General features: G+C 39.0%; 1 protein-coding gene across 17 annotated transcripts in view; it reads left to right on the forward strand.

The window, feature by feature from the left end:
• DOCK9 (dedicator of cytokinesis 9) overlaps positions 1 to 17,676 on the forward strand; it is a 142,168-nt gene that overhangs the window by 89,482 nt on the left and 35,010 nt on the right. For 10 of the 17 annotated variants that reach the window (XM_082218513.1, XM_082218522.1, XM_082218510.1 and 7 more), the window contains exons 14-30: positions 710 to 792; positions 1,531 to 1,653; positions 2,568 to 2,647; positions 2,728 to 2,915; positions 3,058 to 3,123; positions 4,371 to 4,463; positions 6,419 to 6,542; positions 6,932 to 7,053; positions 7,632 to 7,718; positions 8,198 to 8,287; positions 11,257 to 11,372; positions 11,510 to 11,579; positions 11,683 to 11,808; positions 12,546 to 12,617; positions 13,190 to 13,336; positions 14,963 to 15,046; positions 16,037 to 16,148. In XM_082218513.1, the coding sequence (XP_082074639.1) occupies positions 710 to 792; positions 1,531 to 1,653; positions 2,568 to 2,647; positions 2,728 to 2,915; positions 3,058 to 3,123; positions 4,371 to 4,463; positions 6,419 to 6,542; positions 6,932 to 7,053; positions 7,632 to 7,718; positions 8,198 to 8,287; positions 11,257 to 11,372; positions 11,510 to 11,579; positions 11,683 to 11,808; positions 12,546 to 12,617; positions 13,190 to 13,336; positions 14,963 to 15,046; positions 16,037 to 16,148 (1,783 nt within the window). Of the gene's footprint in view, positions 1 to 709; positions 793 to 1,530; positions 1,654 to 2,567; positions 2,648 to 2,727; positions 2,916 to 3,057; positions 3,124 to 4,370; positions 4,464 to 6,418; positions 6,543 to 6,931; positions 7,054 to 7,631; positions 7,719 to 8,197; positions 8,288 to 11,256; positions 11,373 to 11,509; positions 11,580 to 11,682; positions 11,809 to 12,545; positions 12,618 to 13,189; positions 13,337 to 14,962; positions 15,047 to 16,036; positions 16,149 to 16,484; positions 16,527 to 17,676 lie in introns of all 17 variants that reach the window. The other 7 variants (XM_082218515.1, XM_082218518.1, XM_082218509.1 and 4 more) reach the window with 1 other exon arrangement.

Raw genomic sequence — 17,676 nt, forward strand, 5'->3', positions numbered from 1 at the left:
TCACCATTTGTGTGTAGGATTCCTCTTCCCCTTTGATTTTTTCTGCCTATAATTGTTGTACTTACGTATTTTGTACTTACGTATTTTTTTGTGTTGTAAGCTGCCTTGAGCATGGTTGGAACTGTGGAAAGGCAGAATACAAATAATACCATGTATATATGCATTTTAATAATCAAGTAAAGTAACAGAAACGGGAAAAGGAAGAAGGGAACCCAGGTACTTGGTGAGAATAATTATAACACATATAGATGTGTATGTGTCTTGCTCCATACTGTATCTTGGCTACTATTGTGAGTAATAGTGTTAAAAACCTAAAATCTTCACCAGTACCTTCCAATCCAAAATTCCCAGTCTGGGAAAGAGGCCCTTCGTGTGGTCCTGTCAAGAAGAATACAGTGGTACCTCTGGTTATGAACTTAATTTTTTCCGGAGGTCCGTTCTTAACCAGAAACCGTTCCTAACCTGAGGCTCGCTTTCACTAATGGGGCCTCCTGCTGCCGCCACCGCGCGATTTCCGTTCTCATCCTGGGGAAGAGTTCTTAACCTGAGGTACTACTTCCGGGTTAGCAGAGTCTGTAACCCGAGGTACCACTGTATCATGAAGGATGAGTATTTGAGATGATAAGTCATTATCAGTGGAAGTGAGGTTAAATAAATAAATCAAATGTTATTTGATGAAAAACTTATGTATTTCTATTATCATTTACAGGTTGCTCAAAAAGTTCTGAAAAATGCAAAGCAAGCATGTCAGCGGCTAGGACAGTACAGAATGCCATTCGCATGGGCAGCTAGGTAAAGACTGGGGCTTCTTTTCTTCGAAGTGTATTAATTGGTGTGCCTTTTTATTTTAGTCAAAACTCAATTTAGTATTTGGGACAGAATTCCTTGCATTTAGTGGGCAAGGCTAAAGGCACTCTCAACCTACTGTATTTAAATCACAGGACTTGGAAAAAACCAGATACTATTTTAGAAAAATACATTGTGTAGGTTAGGAGTTCCCAAACTGTGCTCTGTTAACCACCAGTGGTCTGTGAGCTTTATTCAGGTGGTCTGTGGTGTTTCTGTGGATTTGTGGCTGAGAACACAAATTCACTGTATTAAATATTCATGCTGATTTTTAATTGTGTTTTTATTGCTTCTTGTTGTATTTTATTTCATTCAAATTATAATCAATAAAATGCATTATATAAGAAATAAAAGAAGCACTAAAAGTACAATTTTAAAAAATCATGCCGCTTCTTGCTCATTGCATTACAGTTGCTGCAACATGCAGAAAAATCATTAAGTAGTCTGCCAAGACCCTCAGCAATTTTCAAATGCTCCATGGGGAAAGATGTTTGGAAACCACTGGTGTAGGTAGTAATATGTATTGTTACACAATAAATTTTGGCTTCTTTTCTTGTGAGCATTTATGCATATTTCAGTGGATCAGAGTTTGCCAATCTAATTTCAGGATATGAAGTGTTCACTTTTACTTTTTTCTCTGTTTCATTTTGTAATGAGATTCTTATATAAGAGTTCATGTTTCAGGACACTGTTTAAGGATGCATCTGGGACACTAGACAAAAATGCACGATTTTCAGCACTCTACAAACAAGACAGTAACAAGCTCTCAAACGAAGACATGCTTAAATTGTTAGCTGATTTCAAAAAGTGAGTACTGTACATATTTATTATTTAGAATACTTACATCCTGCATTATTTTCCTTAAGGGCTCTTAAAGCAGCACCTGTCACCTTTGTTATATATCTTTAGGTGCCAAGTAGGAATATTCCTCTTCTCCCAAGCCTTTGGCTAATTAAACAATCTATGGCCTTTTAAACTATGGGGTATTGTTTTTGTTTGCTACTATGTTGTGTGGGGTTTTTTGTGTGGTTTTATATTGTAAATTATTAAATTTCTATACAGGGTGGTATAGAAATTTAATAATAATAATGTGGCTAAGACTAATTCAAACAAATAAAGTAATATCTCTTGAACTGAGTCTGCAGCAAGCTTCTTTCCATAAAGAAAACAATCTGAGTATGAGTGGAAGTGCTTTCTACTCATGCAAGTACAACTTCAGAGCCAAATCTGTTTTCACATACTGTACATTTGTCAAGTGCTTGCTGTTTATTATGGAGGGCGGAGGCACCAAAGAAGGCCTTATTGAGTGCCATCATACCCAGGCTCTGGGTTGGCCTCTCCTGTTTTAAGGTTTCCGTTAAATGGGTGCTGTGGAAGAATGAATTTTTTTTACAAACAGATTATAGGTGAAAAGTCTGGACTGAAGACAGTGGTCAGTACAGCTGTTCTTGTCATAAGGCTAAAAAAGTCAAGTCTGTGAGGGTCAAGTTATCAAGGGAAGTTGCTAAATTGGGCTTGATGTGGTTTCAGTGAAAAGCTGCACAAATTTAGGAGATATGAGTATTGCCAAGGAATGTAGTGTTTACCTATCTCTCTGGAAAAAGACTTTGTCATGCTTTCCAAGCCTTTTGGGGTGTTTCCTTTCCTATTTGAGTTCAGCTGTATTATCCATCCCGAGTGATTTTTCTGTTGAGTCACTTTGTTTTTTCCTTCTTCCATAGACCTGAAAAGATGGCCAAGCTACCCGTTATTTTAGGAAATCTAGACATAACAATTGATAATATTTCTCCAGACATCCCAAGTAAGTATAGAAAAGTACTTTTAAGTAGCTGAGAAGCATTTTTTCTTCAATTTTTTTATTGGTTTTTAATATATTTTCAGATTTTGTTAGCTCATCATACATTCCCATGAAACAGTTTGAAAACAGTACCAAGACAGTAGTAACGTTTGAAGTAGAGGAGTTTGTTCCCTGTATACCAAAACACACTCAGCCTTTCACCATCTACAACAATCACCTTTATGTTTATCCAAAGCACTTGAAATATGACAGTCAAAAGTCATTTGCAAAGGTGAGTTAATGGGCCACTAATAACATTCAGATTCAAGACCAAATTGAATCTGAATTGAATTTGGTGTTCTTTCTTGGAAGTTTTGGTTGCTTATCTGGCACTTCTTAGGAAAAACAAAAATCTCTTTATGTGCTCTTTTTAGGCAAGAAATATTGCAGTTTGCATTGAATTCAAGGATTCAGATGATGAAGATTCCATACCTCTAAAGGTTTGTTGATCTGACTTACAGATATTTATTCAAAAACTCACTGCTTATTATTCTGTGCAGGTAAGGTGTCCTCAAGTAGGAACTCAACCTCCCCCTAGTAGTTGAAGGCAGGAATTAGTTTGCTTCAGAATATGTTTATGGCCTTTTCAATTAGACTGAGTAACATTTCCTTTAGTAGGGATTTTTTGTACTTGTAGACAAGTATTGAGCAGGCTTCCTCAACCTCGGCCCTCCAGATGTTTTTGAGACTACAATTCCCATCACCCCTGACCACTGGTCCTGCTAGCCAGGGATCATGGGAGTTGTAGGCCAAAAACATCTGGAGGGCTGAGGTTGAGGAAGCCTGGTATTGAGTATGTGATCCTTCTGATGATTTCAGTGAAAAAAGAGAGTACTGATTATTCAGACATGCTTTTCTCAGTAAAGTAATATGAAGAGTATGCTTTAATCACAGCTGCTACCTAATTTTGGTTTATGTGTCCCTTACATTTGAATATAGTTTCTAGGTGATGCAGTGCCATCACATACATATGTGAATTTATAGAATAACTTAGGCAAAAAGACAGGTTCCTGCTTATGGTCTAAAATTGTAGACATCAGTCTAGTTGCATAAAACAACTATAGTTCTTGTGTGGTTGTCATACATTGAGTGGGAGCTTTGGTTTATCTAGGCCCAGCACTATATACTTTGACTAAAGTCAGTTCTCTAAGGCAGGGGTGGGAAACTTTGGGTCCAGGGGGCAATGCACTTCAGTATGCCCCTTAGGACTCTTCCCTACCTATCCTCAGGCTTTCTCTGCTTGCTCATGTGCTTTTGGTTAGAATGTGACCTTGAAACATGATAACACTTCTTGTTTACCTAATGGAGATTGGTTGTGTGTGTGTGTGTGTGTGAGAGAGAGAGAGAGAGAGAGAGAGAGAGAGACTTTTGTATGGCTGGAATGTGGCCCAGTTAATCAGTTAATCCCATAGGCAGACCGTGGAGGCTTTCCCAAGAGAGAATGTGACTCTTGGCTGAGAAAGTTTCTCCTGCTATATAAGGTATCAGGCGGATAAATTTCCCAGCCCTGCTACCTGAGATCCTTTCACTAGGCTGTATTTTGGCATGTTGCTGCAAGTGTTGTGTTTACGTAATGTTATTGGAAGTTCTCTTTGGATTTTTCAACAGCACATCAAAAAATGTTTCATTCATGTTCTTGACCTAAAATACAATGGAATAAGTCTTTCTTTTGTTATTTGATTTTTAGTGCATCTATGGCAGACCCGGTGGATCAGTATTTACAAGACAAGCATTTGCTACAGTTCTGCATCATCACCAAAACCCAGAGTTTTATGATGAGGTAACCCATTATATACTTGCCAGTTTCCAAAAACATAGATGAGATGAGAGTGGAACTGGTTCCTTGAATTAGAATGCAACTGTCTTAATCAATTTATCAGCTAGCCGTAGGCAAGCTAGCATCTGTCTGCCTCAGTTTCCATCTTACAGTCCTGTTGTAAGCATACCTAGAATAATGCATGTTAAGCGCTTTGAGTGTTTAGGAAAGTATAGTAAAATAGTAACTAGTAATAAATAAGTGGTGGATCTGAACGGTTTCTTGACTACTTTGGAGAAATTGCTTGCTGCCTTAAATGACAGTCCTGTCAGAAGCCCTGGATGATCTCTGGAACAGAAAAACGAACAGAGAAGCATATTGGAAGATAGTAGGATGAGATGGTATAATTTCTCTCAGATTACCTGTTTTATCTACAAAAACCAGAGCTCTATAGTTTTCTGAAGAATTGGGGGTGGGGACAGGATACAGCTCATTTTAGGGATTATTCTATGGATGTACGAGTGGAAAAGAGATCTTACTTGCTTATCACCATTACATAAATTCCACGTTGACTTGTGACGCTTTTCTGCATACTAAGGGGGTTAGTATATCTAAATCATTTAGGAGAAGAAGAGGAACCCTTTGTGGTCTGTTATGAATAGTTTGTGGAAAACTTTACTGATAAAACAGCTAGAATCCATTTTGATTTTGACTTCTCATTTAAAGAAGGTCACTGATTGTGCCCATGGTATCTGCTTGAGGTTTGAAGCCTATTGTAGCTGCTGAAAGCTGCCAGAGGAGGTCTGTTTACTTGGGTAGCAAAGTTAATGCCTATCTTGAAGAGTATAGTACCATCAATTCTGAAAAATGCTATAGAGAGACCTCTGCTGAAAATGAGTTGTATCCTGCACTTTTGACAATCCTAAACAAGTCTTTAATCTGCCATTTTTGAGGTTTGTGTTGCACCTGCAACCACTGGGAGAAATCATCTAGAGATTTAACGTTGCATGCCCCTCTCCTTTCCCTGCATGTTTCCTAAATCTACCCCAGGGGTTCCCCTAACTATCCAGAGCAAATTTAGGGTGTGCAATAAAAGCCACAACATTAGTGTAACTGTTGAATGATGTCCAATTGTTTAAAAAAGGAATTTTATTGTGTTTTTTGTCTTTATTGCGAGCATTTTTTGAGCCCTTTTTAGAGCCAAAAATCAAGGTGAAATCTATGCACACATAAAAAGCGTTCTGAAAATGTTTTTTTAAAAAAGCGTTTTTAAAAATACATTGAATTTTCCATAAGGCTCACCATCGCCATCTAGTGCCACATTGTATATTGCACACTTAAAACGTTTTATTTGCAGCTGTATAGCTGAGTCCCAAGGTAAATAGGTCTCAAAACTGCCTCAGAGATACATATGGAAAAACACTGTCATTGATACGTCTCATGTTAAAATTCTTCTACACATATGAAGCTAGAAGTCTGTTGGGTATAATTGTTCTAGTCCAACCTTGTTGCATATTTAAACTCATATATTCACTTTTGTAACTTAATTAGAACTTTTAAGGGTAGCACTTTGCTAATGTATTTTAATACTGTACACTTAAGATTATATTAAGCTGAAATCATGCAAGCTAGTCAAAATCTGTATATGCTGCCCATTCCATTTTAGATAGCCCCCGCCTAATTCATTTGATCATGCAGTGCACTCCACTGTATTGGAGGGAAAGTTCACTGTGTGTATTTCTTTGCATGATCACAGCTGCCACCTCCATTGAAATGATTCTAGAGTTTCACATATATCTGTCTTTTTTTAAGTGCATATAATCCACTTTTCACCAATTGCTCCCGATGTATGATCTCTTGTTCTAAATTTTGATTTAATTGCATTGAAAATTGTTTCCTATATGTACATTTTATGAGGCATACCACGACACTATTGGGAATATTCTCTGAAGCCAAACTTATATGTTTCTTCTTCTTAGATTAAAATAGAGTTGCCCACACAGTTACACGAAAAGCATCATTTGTTGTTTACCTTCTACCATGTCAGCTGTGATAGTTCAAGCAAAGGGACTACCAAAAAGAAGGACATAATTGAAGCACAAGGTATGATTGACTTGGATTTTCTGTGTTGAATTCAAAGTCTGACACTCATTTCATAGCTTCTGAAGATTTATCATTAAATACATCATTTTCTTGTTGCTGGGTTACAATAAAGAGAGTCCAATGCTAAATATATTTACTGACTTTAATAGCATTTTTAGAGAAATAAGTTGACTGTCAATTGCTTTTTAAAATTGAAATTTCACTCTTAACTGCTATAGATAAAACTGTGTGCTTTGTTCCATTGGGTAGAGCCCTTCTAACATGTTTAACAGGGTTTTAGCGGGTGAAGTATAAGACCCACCAAGTCTTGCTAGATGAGGCTGTGTTGTGTTACATTATATACTAAAGGTGTGAATATTAGAAATGTTTTTTCTTTGCATTTTTTTTAGTTGGGTATTCTTGGCTTCAGTTGTTGAAAGATGGAAGAGTAGTGACAAATGAACAACATATCCCAGTAGCTGCATACCTTCCATGTGGATATCTCAACAATCAAGAACCTGGCATGATCAAAGTAAAAAAACCCAACAACACAATAATGATTGATTATTTTTCATAGAACTTGATAGGGCAGAGTTGTTAAAACACACACACAAAAGCAAACATTAATTTTTGTATCTAAATATGCAAGATGTTCAAAGTGCATTACTAAAATTTTGTCATTTTCAAATTTTAAAGTGTCAAGCCTGCTTACTGTATACCTGTTCACTGTCATGTGTCACCGACTGACTGTGAAATAATTTTTCCTTGCAAATAAATGAAAGCACCAATAATTTATTATGGTTCTTGCTACAGAAAGTGCACCATGCATTTCGAATCCTTGGTTTGCCAAACAAGCCATGGTTTAGTGTTATATTTAAACCAGGCCGGTATATCCATATTTGGCATTTGTTAACTCAAGAGTAGATGGGAAATCTTTCATTTGTGCGAATGAAAGAAACCATTATTGGACAATATGTGGTTAATTCATGGTTTGCTTTAAAAAAGCATGGCTTTTCTGTGTGTGCAGACCAGGCCAACATGTCCATATTTGATGTAATAACAATACTTACGTAATATCAACAGTATTTTAACTTTCTTTTCTATATACAGCATTCTGGTTCTGAAATTAAATGGGTAGATGGAGGCAAACCACTGTTAAAGATTTCAACCCATCTGGTTTCCACTGTATATACACAGGTAGGCTATTCCACTAGAGCTTTTTACCACATTTTTTGAGTTGATTGTGCTGTTAGATTGTACATAACTGGAGGGCAGGGAGACAAAAGTCCGTGTTCAGTGATGGTAGGGCTGTGTTGGAGTAGGTAGGGGGGAGAGAAGTGAAAAATAATTTTTGGTCTTCTGGTGCATATTATAAAATCTTTGCTGTTATAGCACACCAAGCAAGCAAAAGCAAACTTCATAAGCTTTGGCTGTGAGATTAATGTAGCTTCAAGAATCAGGAGTTATGCAAAGTTTAAATTGCTGAGAATTCCCACACATTGCTTTATTCTTTTTAAGCTTAACTTTAATGGATACTTGAAAGGAGGAACATTTTGGTCATATTTACAGTGGATTTCTTTTATCTAGAGGAAGTGACATTGCAATGGCACATTTGATCAAATCAATTTGAATTATGTATTAATTGACTTAACCTGTTTTTGTCTTTCTTTTCCTAGGACCAGCACTTAAACAATTTCTTTCATTATTGTCAAAAAACTGAGTCTGGAGCTCAAGCCTTAGGAGTTGATCTTGTGAAGTATCTTAAGGTATATAATTTATACTATGGGTAGGCAAACTAAAGCCCGGGTGCTGGATCCAGCCCAGTCACCTCCTAAATCCGGGAAATCTGGGAATCAGCATGTTTTTACATGAGTAGAATGTGTCCTTTTATTTAAAATGCATCTGTGGGTTATTTGTGGGGCATAGGAATTTGTTCTCTCCCCCCCCCCCCAAAAAAATTATAGTCCGGCCCCCTACAAGGTCTGAGGGACAGTGGACTGGCCCCTGCTGAAAAAGTGTGCTGACCCCTGATATATACCATGGCTTGCTAGTGTAGACTGTCATACTAAATTATAGTTAATCTTCCTTAATTGTGGCTTGACATGTAGCCTGAATTTGAGTCTTCCTGTGGTATGCCACAGCGCAACATGCAGGGAGGAAGTGATCATGTGTAACTAGCACATATTTTAGACTTCCTTTATATTTTAGCCATACTATTATATTTTGCCGTGCAAAATGTGCACCTTGCAATGTTGCGGCTGCGAAGTATTTTCAACATTTAATCAACATTTATTTCACAAATGTCTTGACAAGCATTTTAACAAGGCAGCATTAGCCACTATCATATTGAACACATGTCATCTTATCCCACAGCATGATGCTTTTGTGCTGATTTCAGTATTCTCTGCTGAATTGCTATTTAATAATGTATCCTGTATATGTATACCTTCAACTCCCAGTGCACTCTCTCATTTACACCATCTGCTTGAAATCTGACAGGCTATGAAATAGCATCAGATGTTGCATAGGAAACCATTTACTTATATTCTTAGATTTCCATGTTTCCTCCTAGAATACGTTATGTGTAAGTCCTGTTATTTCAATATAACTTGCTTCCAAGTAAAGTTTCTGAAGATTGTTAGCTTTACACTTCTGATATATATATATATATATATATATATATATATATGCTTTCGTAGATTTTCACGGGTACAGGAATGCAGGTTTTGGTGTCTTCGGGTGTCTTCCCGTGTAAGAGTCGGGGTGTCTGGGCGACGTTTCGACGAGGTCTCACTCGTCATCTTCAGGCTGGTGCTTTCGGCTTCTTGTTACTGGAACAGAGGCTGTTCCAGTAACAAGAAGCCGAAAGCACCAGCCTGAAGATGACGAGTGAGACCTCGTCGAAACGTCGCACAGACACCCCGACTCTTACACGGGAAGACACCCGAAGACACCAAAACCTGCATATATATATATATATATATATATATATATATATATATATATATATGCTTTCGTAGATTTTCACGGGTACAGAAATGCAGGTTTTGGTGTCTTCGGGTGTCTTCCCGTGTAAGAGTCGGGGTGTCTGGGCGACGTTTCGACGAGGTCTCACTCGTCATCTTCAGGCTGGTGCTTTCGGCTTCTTGTTACTGGAACAGAGCAGAATCTGGTGTTTGAGTTCCTATAAATACTGTTGAGGGGTGTGGTGTATAGCCTCCAACGTTCTGGGCAGAGAGGAAGTTCCTAGATTAGTGTGCCTTTTCTTCTTTTGTTCATTAATTACTTGAGGGATATCTTGAGTGATTTCATGAGTGATATTCTGAATACCACTGGGTGGGTCATTAAGTGTAGATTAGTTGCTAAAGCTTTCGTGTCTTGACCTCTTGAGCTTGTGAAGAGTTTTTCTGAGAAGATGGCTGTGCTGCATTTAGTTGTGCTCTGGCTTGGCTTCGTGTATAGGGGCGAGCTGTAATTTTGTGCCTTGTGCCAGCCAGATCTGTGTAGGGATTGCAGGGGGGTGCAGCATCCGGAGGTGCCACTATAGTTTGGCTACTGGATGGAGTCTGTAATATGTCTGTGGAGAGGGTCTGGGTTTGGGTCTGGTGTGGTTGATTGGTGACGGCGTTCTGTGTGCCTCTGGTTCTGGTGTCGGTTTTTGTGGGGAGGGCTAATTTCCAGATGTCAGGCAGGCGGGACGTGTCGTCACGCTTGTTCATGTTGTGAGGGTGTTTCTCTAGAGAAGCCATCGAGATAGAGAAACACCCTCACAACATGAACAAGCGTGACGACACGTCCCGCCTGCCTGACATCTGGAAATTAGCCCTCCCCACAAAAACCGACACCAGAACCAGAGGCACACAGAACGCCGTCACCAATCAACCACACCAGACCCAAACCCAGACCCTCTCCACAGACATATTACAGACTCCATCCAGTAGCCAAACTATAGTGGCACCTCCGGATGCTGCACCCCCCTGCAATCCCTACACAGATCTGGCTGGCACAAGGCACAAAATTACAGCTCGCCCCTATACACGAAGCCAAGCCAGAGCACAACTAAATGCAGCACAGCCATCTTCTCAGAAAAACTCTTCACAAGCTCAAGAGGTCAAGACACGAAAGCTTTAGCAACTAATCTACACTTAATGACCCACCCAGTGGTATTCAGAATATCACTCATGAAATCACTCAAGATATCCCTCAAGTAATTAATGAACAAAAGAAGAAAAGGCACACTAATCTAGGAACTTCCTCTCTGCCCAGAACGTTGGAGGCTATACACCACACCCCTCAACAGTATTTATAGGAACTCAAACACCAGATTCTGCTCTGTTCCAGTAACAAGAAGCCGAAAGCACCAGCCTGAAGATGACGAGTGAGACCTCGTCGAAACGTCGCCCAGACACCCCGACTCTTACACGGGAAGACACCCGAAGACACCAAAACCTGCATATATATATATATATATATATACCGTATTTTTCGCTCTATAACACGCACACGCACGTAGTTTTTAGAGGAGGAAAATCCGTAGGCATGCCACCCGTAGGCATTCCCTCCATAACACGCACAGACATTTCCCCTTACTTTCTAGGAGGAAAAAAGTGAGTGTTATGGTGCAAAAAATATGGTGTGTGTGTGTATATATATATATAGAGAGAGAGAGAGAGAGAGAGAGTACATTTTGATTCTCATACAATTCTGATTTCATTTTATTATTTTCTTAATTTAGAGTCTTCATGCTATGGAGGGCCATGTGATGATAGCTTTCCTGCCTACTATTTTAAACCAATTGTTTAGAGTCCTTACTAGAGCAACCCAAGAAGAAGTTGCAGTGAACGTGACAAGGTAAGCATTTTGATGCAACAGTCCTGGTACATTTCATCACCTAAAAAGCAATTTTGGGGTATTAATTTGCCAAGGTTGTTCTAATTTTTGTCAAAGTACTTTGCAATGATATTTTATGGTCACTTCATTTTGTTTAGGGTTATTATCCATGTAGTTGCCCAGTGTCATGAAGAAGGACTGGATAGCTACTTGAGGTCCTATGTCAAGGTAGGATTCATACAAAGTTGCTTTATCAAAAATTGTACCATTAACATCTGCAATAATTACTTCTGCATTATGCAAAGCTAATTTCACTTTTTGTCTTGCCAAGTATGCCTACAAAGCAGAGCCTTACATTGCTACTGAATATAAGACCGTACATGAAGAACTTGCCAAATCCATGACAACAATCTTGAAGCCATCTGCTGACTTTCTCACAAGCAACAAGCTGTTAAAGGTATATATTGAAAAAAACATTGATTGCTGCTTTTCTTAGTATTACCTATTTAACTGTGCGGGGTTGTTCTATAACTAGATTGGAGTCTTTAGTGCTGCTGAGGCATTGCTTTTCCATAAAGTGGAATTTAAGTGGAGATTCCACACTGCACATAATATACAGATATATTATCCAAGATCTTCCTTTCTTCATGGCTATGAACCTTCTAGAGTGGTACCTCGGATTAAGAACTTAATTCGTTCTGGAGGTCCGTTCATAACCTGAAACTGTTCTTAACTGGAGGTACCACTTTAGCTAATAGTACCTCGGGTTAAGAACTTTGCTTCAGGATGAGAACAGAAATCGTGCTCCAGCGGCAGCAGGAGGCCCCATTAGCTAAAGTGGTGCTTCAGGTTAAGAACAGTTTCAGGTTAAGAACGGACCTCCGGAACGAATTAAGTTCTTAATCCGAGGTACCACTGTACTTTGGTTGTACTGCAACTGCATGCTGTTGCAAAAGATAAAAATTGTGACAAATCAGATATTTTAAAAAGCATGAGGAGATAAGACAGAAAAAGATGGACTGCAACAATTTGACAAAGTTATCTACATTTTTTATTTTAAAAAATGAGTGAACAAAGAGTAGCAATGCCAGTGAAAACCATTTAACAATAATCCCATTAACAATAAACATTTTATGTATTACAGGTATAAATGGGCTGCTTGTATAATGTGTTGATTTTGTTTTGTTTTAATAGTACTCCTGGTTTTTCTTTGAAATTCTAATCAAATCAATGGCCCAGCACCTGCTAGAAAATGCTAAAGTAAAGGTACGTATAATATTCTGAAGAGGCTTGGTAAATGGCTAGGCTTTTAGTCCCCTTAATTCTAGGCACTTCCGATTTTTTGCTGTATGAAAACGGAACAATGCATAAGTCTAGTTATTTCTTTAGTACAGCCTTCCACAACCTCCCAACCTGGTGCCCATCAGCCCCAGCCAGCCTGGCCCGTTTATTTTTATATTTTTGTAACATATGAAGGAGTATCAAACAGAATTATATCAAAGATGTTCCTGCTCTAAATAATCCAACAGCATACATTTTATTAGAACCAACGTGGAATAGTTGTGCATGACATAGTCCAGAGAGACAGAAGTCCAATGCCATACTCACCTGTGAAGCTGGCTGGATGACCTTGGGTTGGTCACTATCTCTTAGTTTAACATACTTAACAGGATTGTTGAGAGGATAAAATGAGAGGGGGGAAACAGATGCCAGTGATATTCAGAAACTTTTTTTTTGCCTTTTCCTCTTGGTTTGAGTTTTTAACTACCAATTCTCAAACACCGCGTAAGGGTAAAAGGATATTTTTGTCAAATTCTGTTGGTTAATTTTCCCCCTAGTTGTTACGAAATCAGAGATTTCCAGCATCTTATCATCACGCTGTAGAAACTGTAGTAAACATGCTGATGCCACACATTACTCAGAAGTATAAAGATAACCCAGAAGCTTCAAAAAATGCAAACCATAGCCTTGCTGTCTTCATAAAAGTGAGTATGGTTCTTTGTTGGCCTTTCTTGAAGAAGGCTTCACTTAGTCAATATAGCAATACCTGAAGTGTTACGAAAATTTCTCTTTGGCCCACAAGCCAATCTTGGCCTGGCAGGAGGTCCAATTTGCCCCAAACCCATGTCCCTGGGTGGATGGGAGCACATTGTTAAATCCAGTAGGGAACAGGCTGCATGCAGCCAAGGCACAGCTGGGGTTTTTTAACTCCCCTGCTGTCATGAGTTAATGACTAGGGGTTAAATCCTGTTCAGTTTGACAGGATTCCATGGAAACTACTTCCTCATTCAGGAGGAGGGTTGTATTGGACTCTTGCTAAACAGCAGCAGCCATCTCAGAAACAAAACTTTACAAGCTCTTGCATTGTGTTTGTGAGAGGAGTGCTTTTTCTCAGCTGATCTGCAAAATGCAGGGGGAAGAAACCAGCTTTTGGCAAATTGGCTTTGGGAGGGACCTCTCTTGCACATGTTGATGCCTGCAAAATGCCAGCTTCTGTGCCCCCACCTCCCCATGGGGAAGGGAGAAAGAACCACTTTGCTTGTCCTGTGTTTGACGCTTTGGGAAGTGTTGAACACAGGGTTAGTAACCTCCTATGTGCAGTATTCCCAAGCACCCAACAGCCACCAGGCTTGGGAACCCTAAGCCAGTGTTTTTCAACCACTGTTCCGCGGCACACTAGTGTGCCGCGAGATGTTGCCTGATGTGCCGTGGGAAAAATTGAAAAATTCGAAAGATTTTTTTATTAAAAATGTCAAATTTTTGCCCACTAGGCGGGCGCCGGACTGTGTCCACCCTATTTTCCATCCGTCCTGGGTGGGGATCAGATCGCATGGGATCGGATGAGAGTGGACAGGCGGTCCGCTCTCATCCGATTCCCCATAGAGAGCAGTGGGGCTCTGACATCTCCCTCTCCGCACACAGTGGTGGTGTGCCTCGTGATTTTTTTCATGAAACAAGTGTGCCTTTGCCAAAAAAAGGTTGAAAAACACTGCCCTAAGCAAGGAATTTTGACAGGTAGTTGGATGTGCCCCACCACTGTCTTAGCAATTCTTCATGCAGAACTCAAACTGTTTTTAAGCTTTTCTTTTCTCTCATGGTCAACATGATACAGCAGGTTTAGAAAGCAATAGCTGGCAATCTCTCTCCCTACCCCACCCCCAATAAATTGGCATATGAAAGAAAAGTATGTGTCAAGAAAATAGATAATGTAAATCTTTGATTAAAGCTGGTTTTGAATGTTATGCTATTAATTATAGATAGTACTGAGATGATAGAAGGGGCAGCACTTTTGAAATAAAAATCCTGCAGTCCTGGATTGATAGTGAAGACTATGAATTCATAGTCTCTCATCATAAGTGGTTATGTACAATAAAAACTTGTTTGAAATGTGGTGTACAATAAGAAGTTCAGATGAGATTATTAAATCTTTGATTTAATTTAGAAATATATAATTTATGAGTCATTTATTAAGCACCTGATGCTTGGCATCCGACTGTTGCTTTAGGCTAGTTTAGTTTTTATAGATTTTTTTCTTGGAAATAGCTATAAAAATATAACTTACTAACTACCATGCCTTTAGAATGCTCTTGTGACTTTTTCTGCTTTTGCAGAGATGTTTCACCTTTATGGACAGAGGATTTGTGTTCAAGCAAATTAATAACTATATCAGCTTCTTTGCTCCAGGAGATCCAAAGGTACTGTATAGCTTTGTTGTAAGAAATAGTGTTGCCATTGTCATTTTGGGGTGTTTTGGGTTTTGTCCCAGGTCCCCAGCTTACCTAGAGAACCCCATTTGGCTCCCTGTGTGGGCAGAGTGGGTGGAAAAGGCTTGGATGCGATCCCCTCTGCAGCGCTGACTGACTCATAGCACAGACAGGTCTTCCGCGGGGAACTAATGTGAGCTTCCATTTGGTTGAGGACCAGAGCCTGGCAGTTTAACCCTACTTGCCACTGAGCAGCTCTCCTTAAGGGATCTTGGAGTGTTGCTTTCTACCTAAAACAGAGCTCACGGGTGGCATGAATCCTAGTTTGCCTGAGAGGCCCACTGGACTTGCCTACACCCAGATTGCCTTGTACTCAGGCCAGCTCTTCATTTCTGGTTGAGTTCTGCAGATGGGGCTACACGATGGATAGTTCCTTGTCCCCATTCTAGACCAAGCCCAGTTTGCTGTAACCAGTAAAAGTTGTGTCCTTGTTACACCCATGAAAGGTCTGTGTCCGTAACTTTGTGTCCTGTAACTGCAACCTTTATGCATGTAGCATTCTGAGACATATATTTTATGGGCAGTGATTTTTTTTTCTTAGTTGCAATATTTAAATACTTTTACAAAGCAAAGCTTGCTTGTTTTTTGGTTTCCAAGAATATCTTCATCTTATCTCACAAAGCAGGCAAGATTTCACCATGTGTAAGCTGGAAATCGGTTAAACAAAAAGATCTGCTATATTTCATATTTCTAATAAAATTAGAAAAAATATAATGAACCCTCATGTTATCAGAATATGTGTGTCCTTGTATGAAAACATTGTTTGGAAATCAGACAGTGTGCTGTTTGTTTATTGGATCTTCTTAGCCATCCTTTCAAAGAACTGAAACCAGATATTAAAAATCTTTTGCTTGCTTATTGAATTTAAATACGTTAATTTTGTTAAACAACCAATTTTATGACTTCAACATATTTTTGCAGACCCTCTTTGAATTCAAATTTGAATTTCTCCGGGTAGTATGTAATCATGAACACTACATTCCTTTGAATCTGCCTATGCCTTTTGGAAAAGGCAGGATTCAGCGATATCAAGGTAAATTCACATTTGAAAAGATAATTTGACATTGTTGTCTTGTAAGAAAAATCTTGAAATCTATTGTGACTTGATATATGTATATTGGGGTTCTTTAATTGTGAGATGGAGATTTTATTTCTGTCTCCTCTAATTTTCACCAGTTTGTATAATAAAGTGATAGAGTGAAAGCAGATAGGTAAGTAATTTAGTTCTGGTGTAAAACACACACACACACACACACACACACACACACACACACTGTCTCATTGTTTCTTTGTGTTGTCTCAAACCAGTAAAGCTATTTGTTACTTATTGGTTTTGTCCTACTTTGCTTCTTTTTTTCCTTTGAATTAGCTTTTCTTTCACCAACAGTGGAATCCTATGACACTCCTATAGGTAGGTGTGGAGTGTGCTGTTTGATCCTACACTGACTTTCTAATTTAAAAACCATGGTGACTTGTGTAAAAAGGAAGAATGTGCAGTAATTCCATTTGTGAGTCATGCTACACTGCTATAGATAAAACAGAGCTTTTAAAATAAATTTGATGTGCTTATTTGGAAACAAATTGAAAATGCATGAACATGTCACTATAAATTGATTGAAAACATTCCAGAGCTTTCATCTTGCTAGTACAAGCCAGAGTATCAAGAAACACTTATTTTCTTTCAGTTGTCTTGTGCTTGCATGGATGCTTCAAGCTTGTGTGTATTGAATAGCAGCTCCCCTGCACTTCACTGCAGAATCCTTGACACAGAAAGGGTTTTCAAAAGTATTTTGTGATGTGGCCTGCTACTCAAAGGGAATAAATTCCCTCTGGGTATGCCCATGCTCTCTTTGGAACCTGTTTTGTGTCAGCAAGCTTTGCTGATGCTAATTGTGGAGCAGCAGGGGTGGGATTAGTTGTGAATCATTTTTGAGTGACTCAGATTCAATGGAGACTATGGGGTGCATTGCAATAAATCACATACCTAACTTTCTCCAGCAGTCATAAATATTAAACTATCCTTTAAAGTGAAATTTCAAGTCCTCAAAATTCAAAAGGACTCATTCTGTCTTTCTACCTACTGGACATATTCTATACACATATGTACCCTGGTGGTGTCATTGGACCAACAGAATGGAATTATTATGCAAGAAGCGAGGCACACAAATATAAAGGCCCCGCCTTTTAAGGATATATTAATTATGGGGTCTCCAAAAGCTGCCTCATCAGCCTCTTGTTGTCTACAACATGCTGACACAGATGGTAGACACTCACTACAGCTGGAGTCATGGGGCATGTTTTCTTCCTGCTTTTCTTCTGTTTCACAGTGCATAAGCAAAATAAGGCCTTTCCCACCATTTTCCAAGTTCTGTATTTCCTGGAAATATCTGTGTCCAATGGATCACATTCTAGGGGCGGTGCTTGCCTTTTTTCCAACCAAGGAAAGGAAGGCTAGCTAGCTGTGTGTCCAGTTCTTGGGCTAAATAAAAAAGTAATATTAAAAACAAGAAGTTTGATAGTACAGGTGCCACTGAATTACTAGGTACGCCATTGGTTGTTTT

The sequence above is a fragment of the Podarcis vaucheri genome (assembly GCF_965113315.1).
Source record: "Podarcis vaucheri genome assembly, chromosome: 4".
In the NCBI taxonomy this organism is placed as follows: Eukaryota; Metazoa; Chordata; class Lepidosauria; order Squamata; family Lacertidae; genus Podarcis; species Podarcis vaucheri.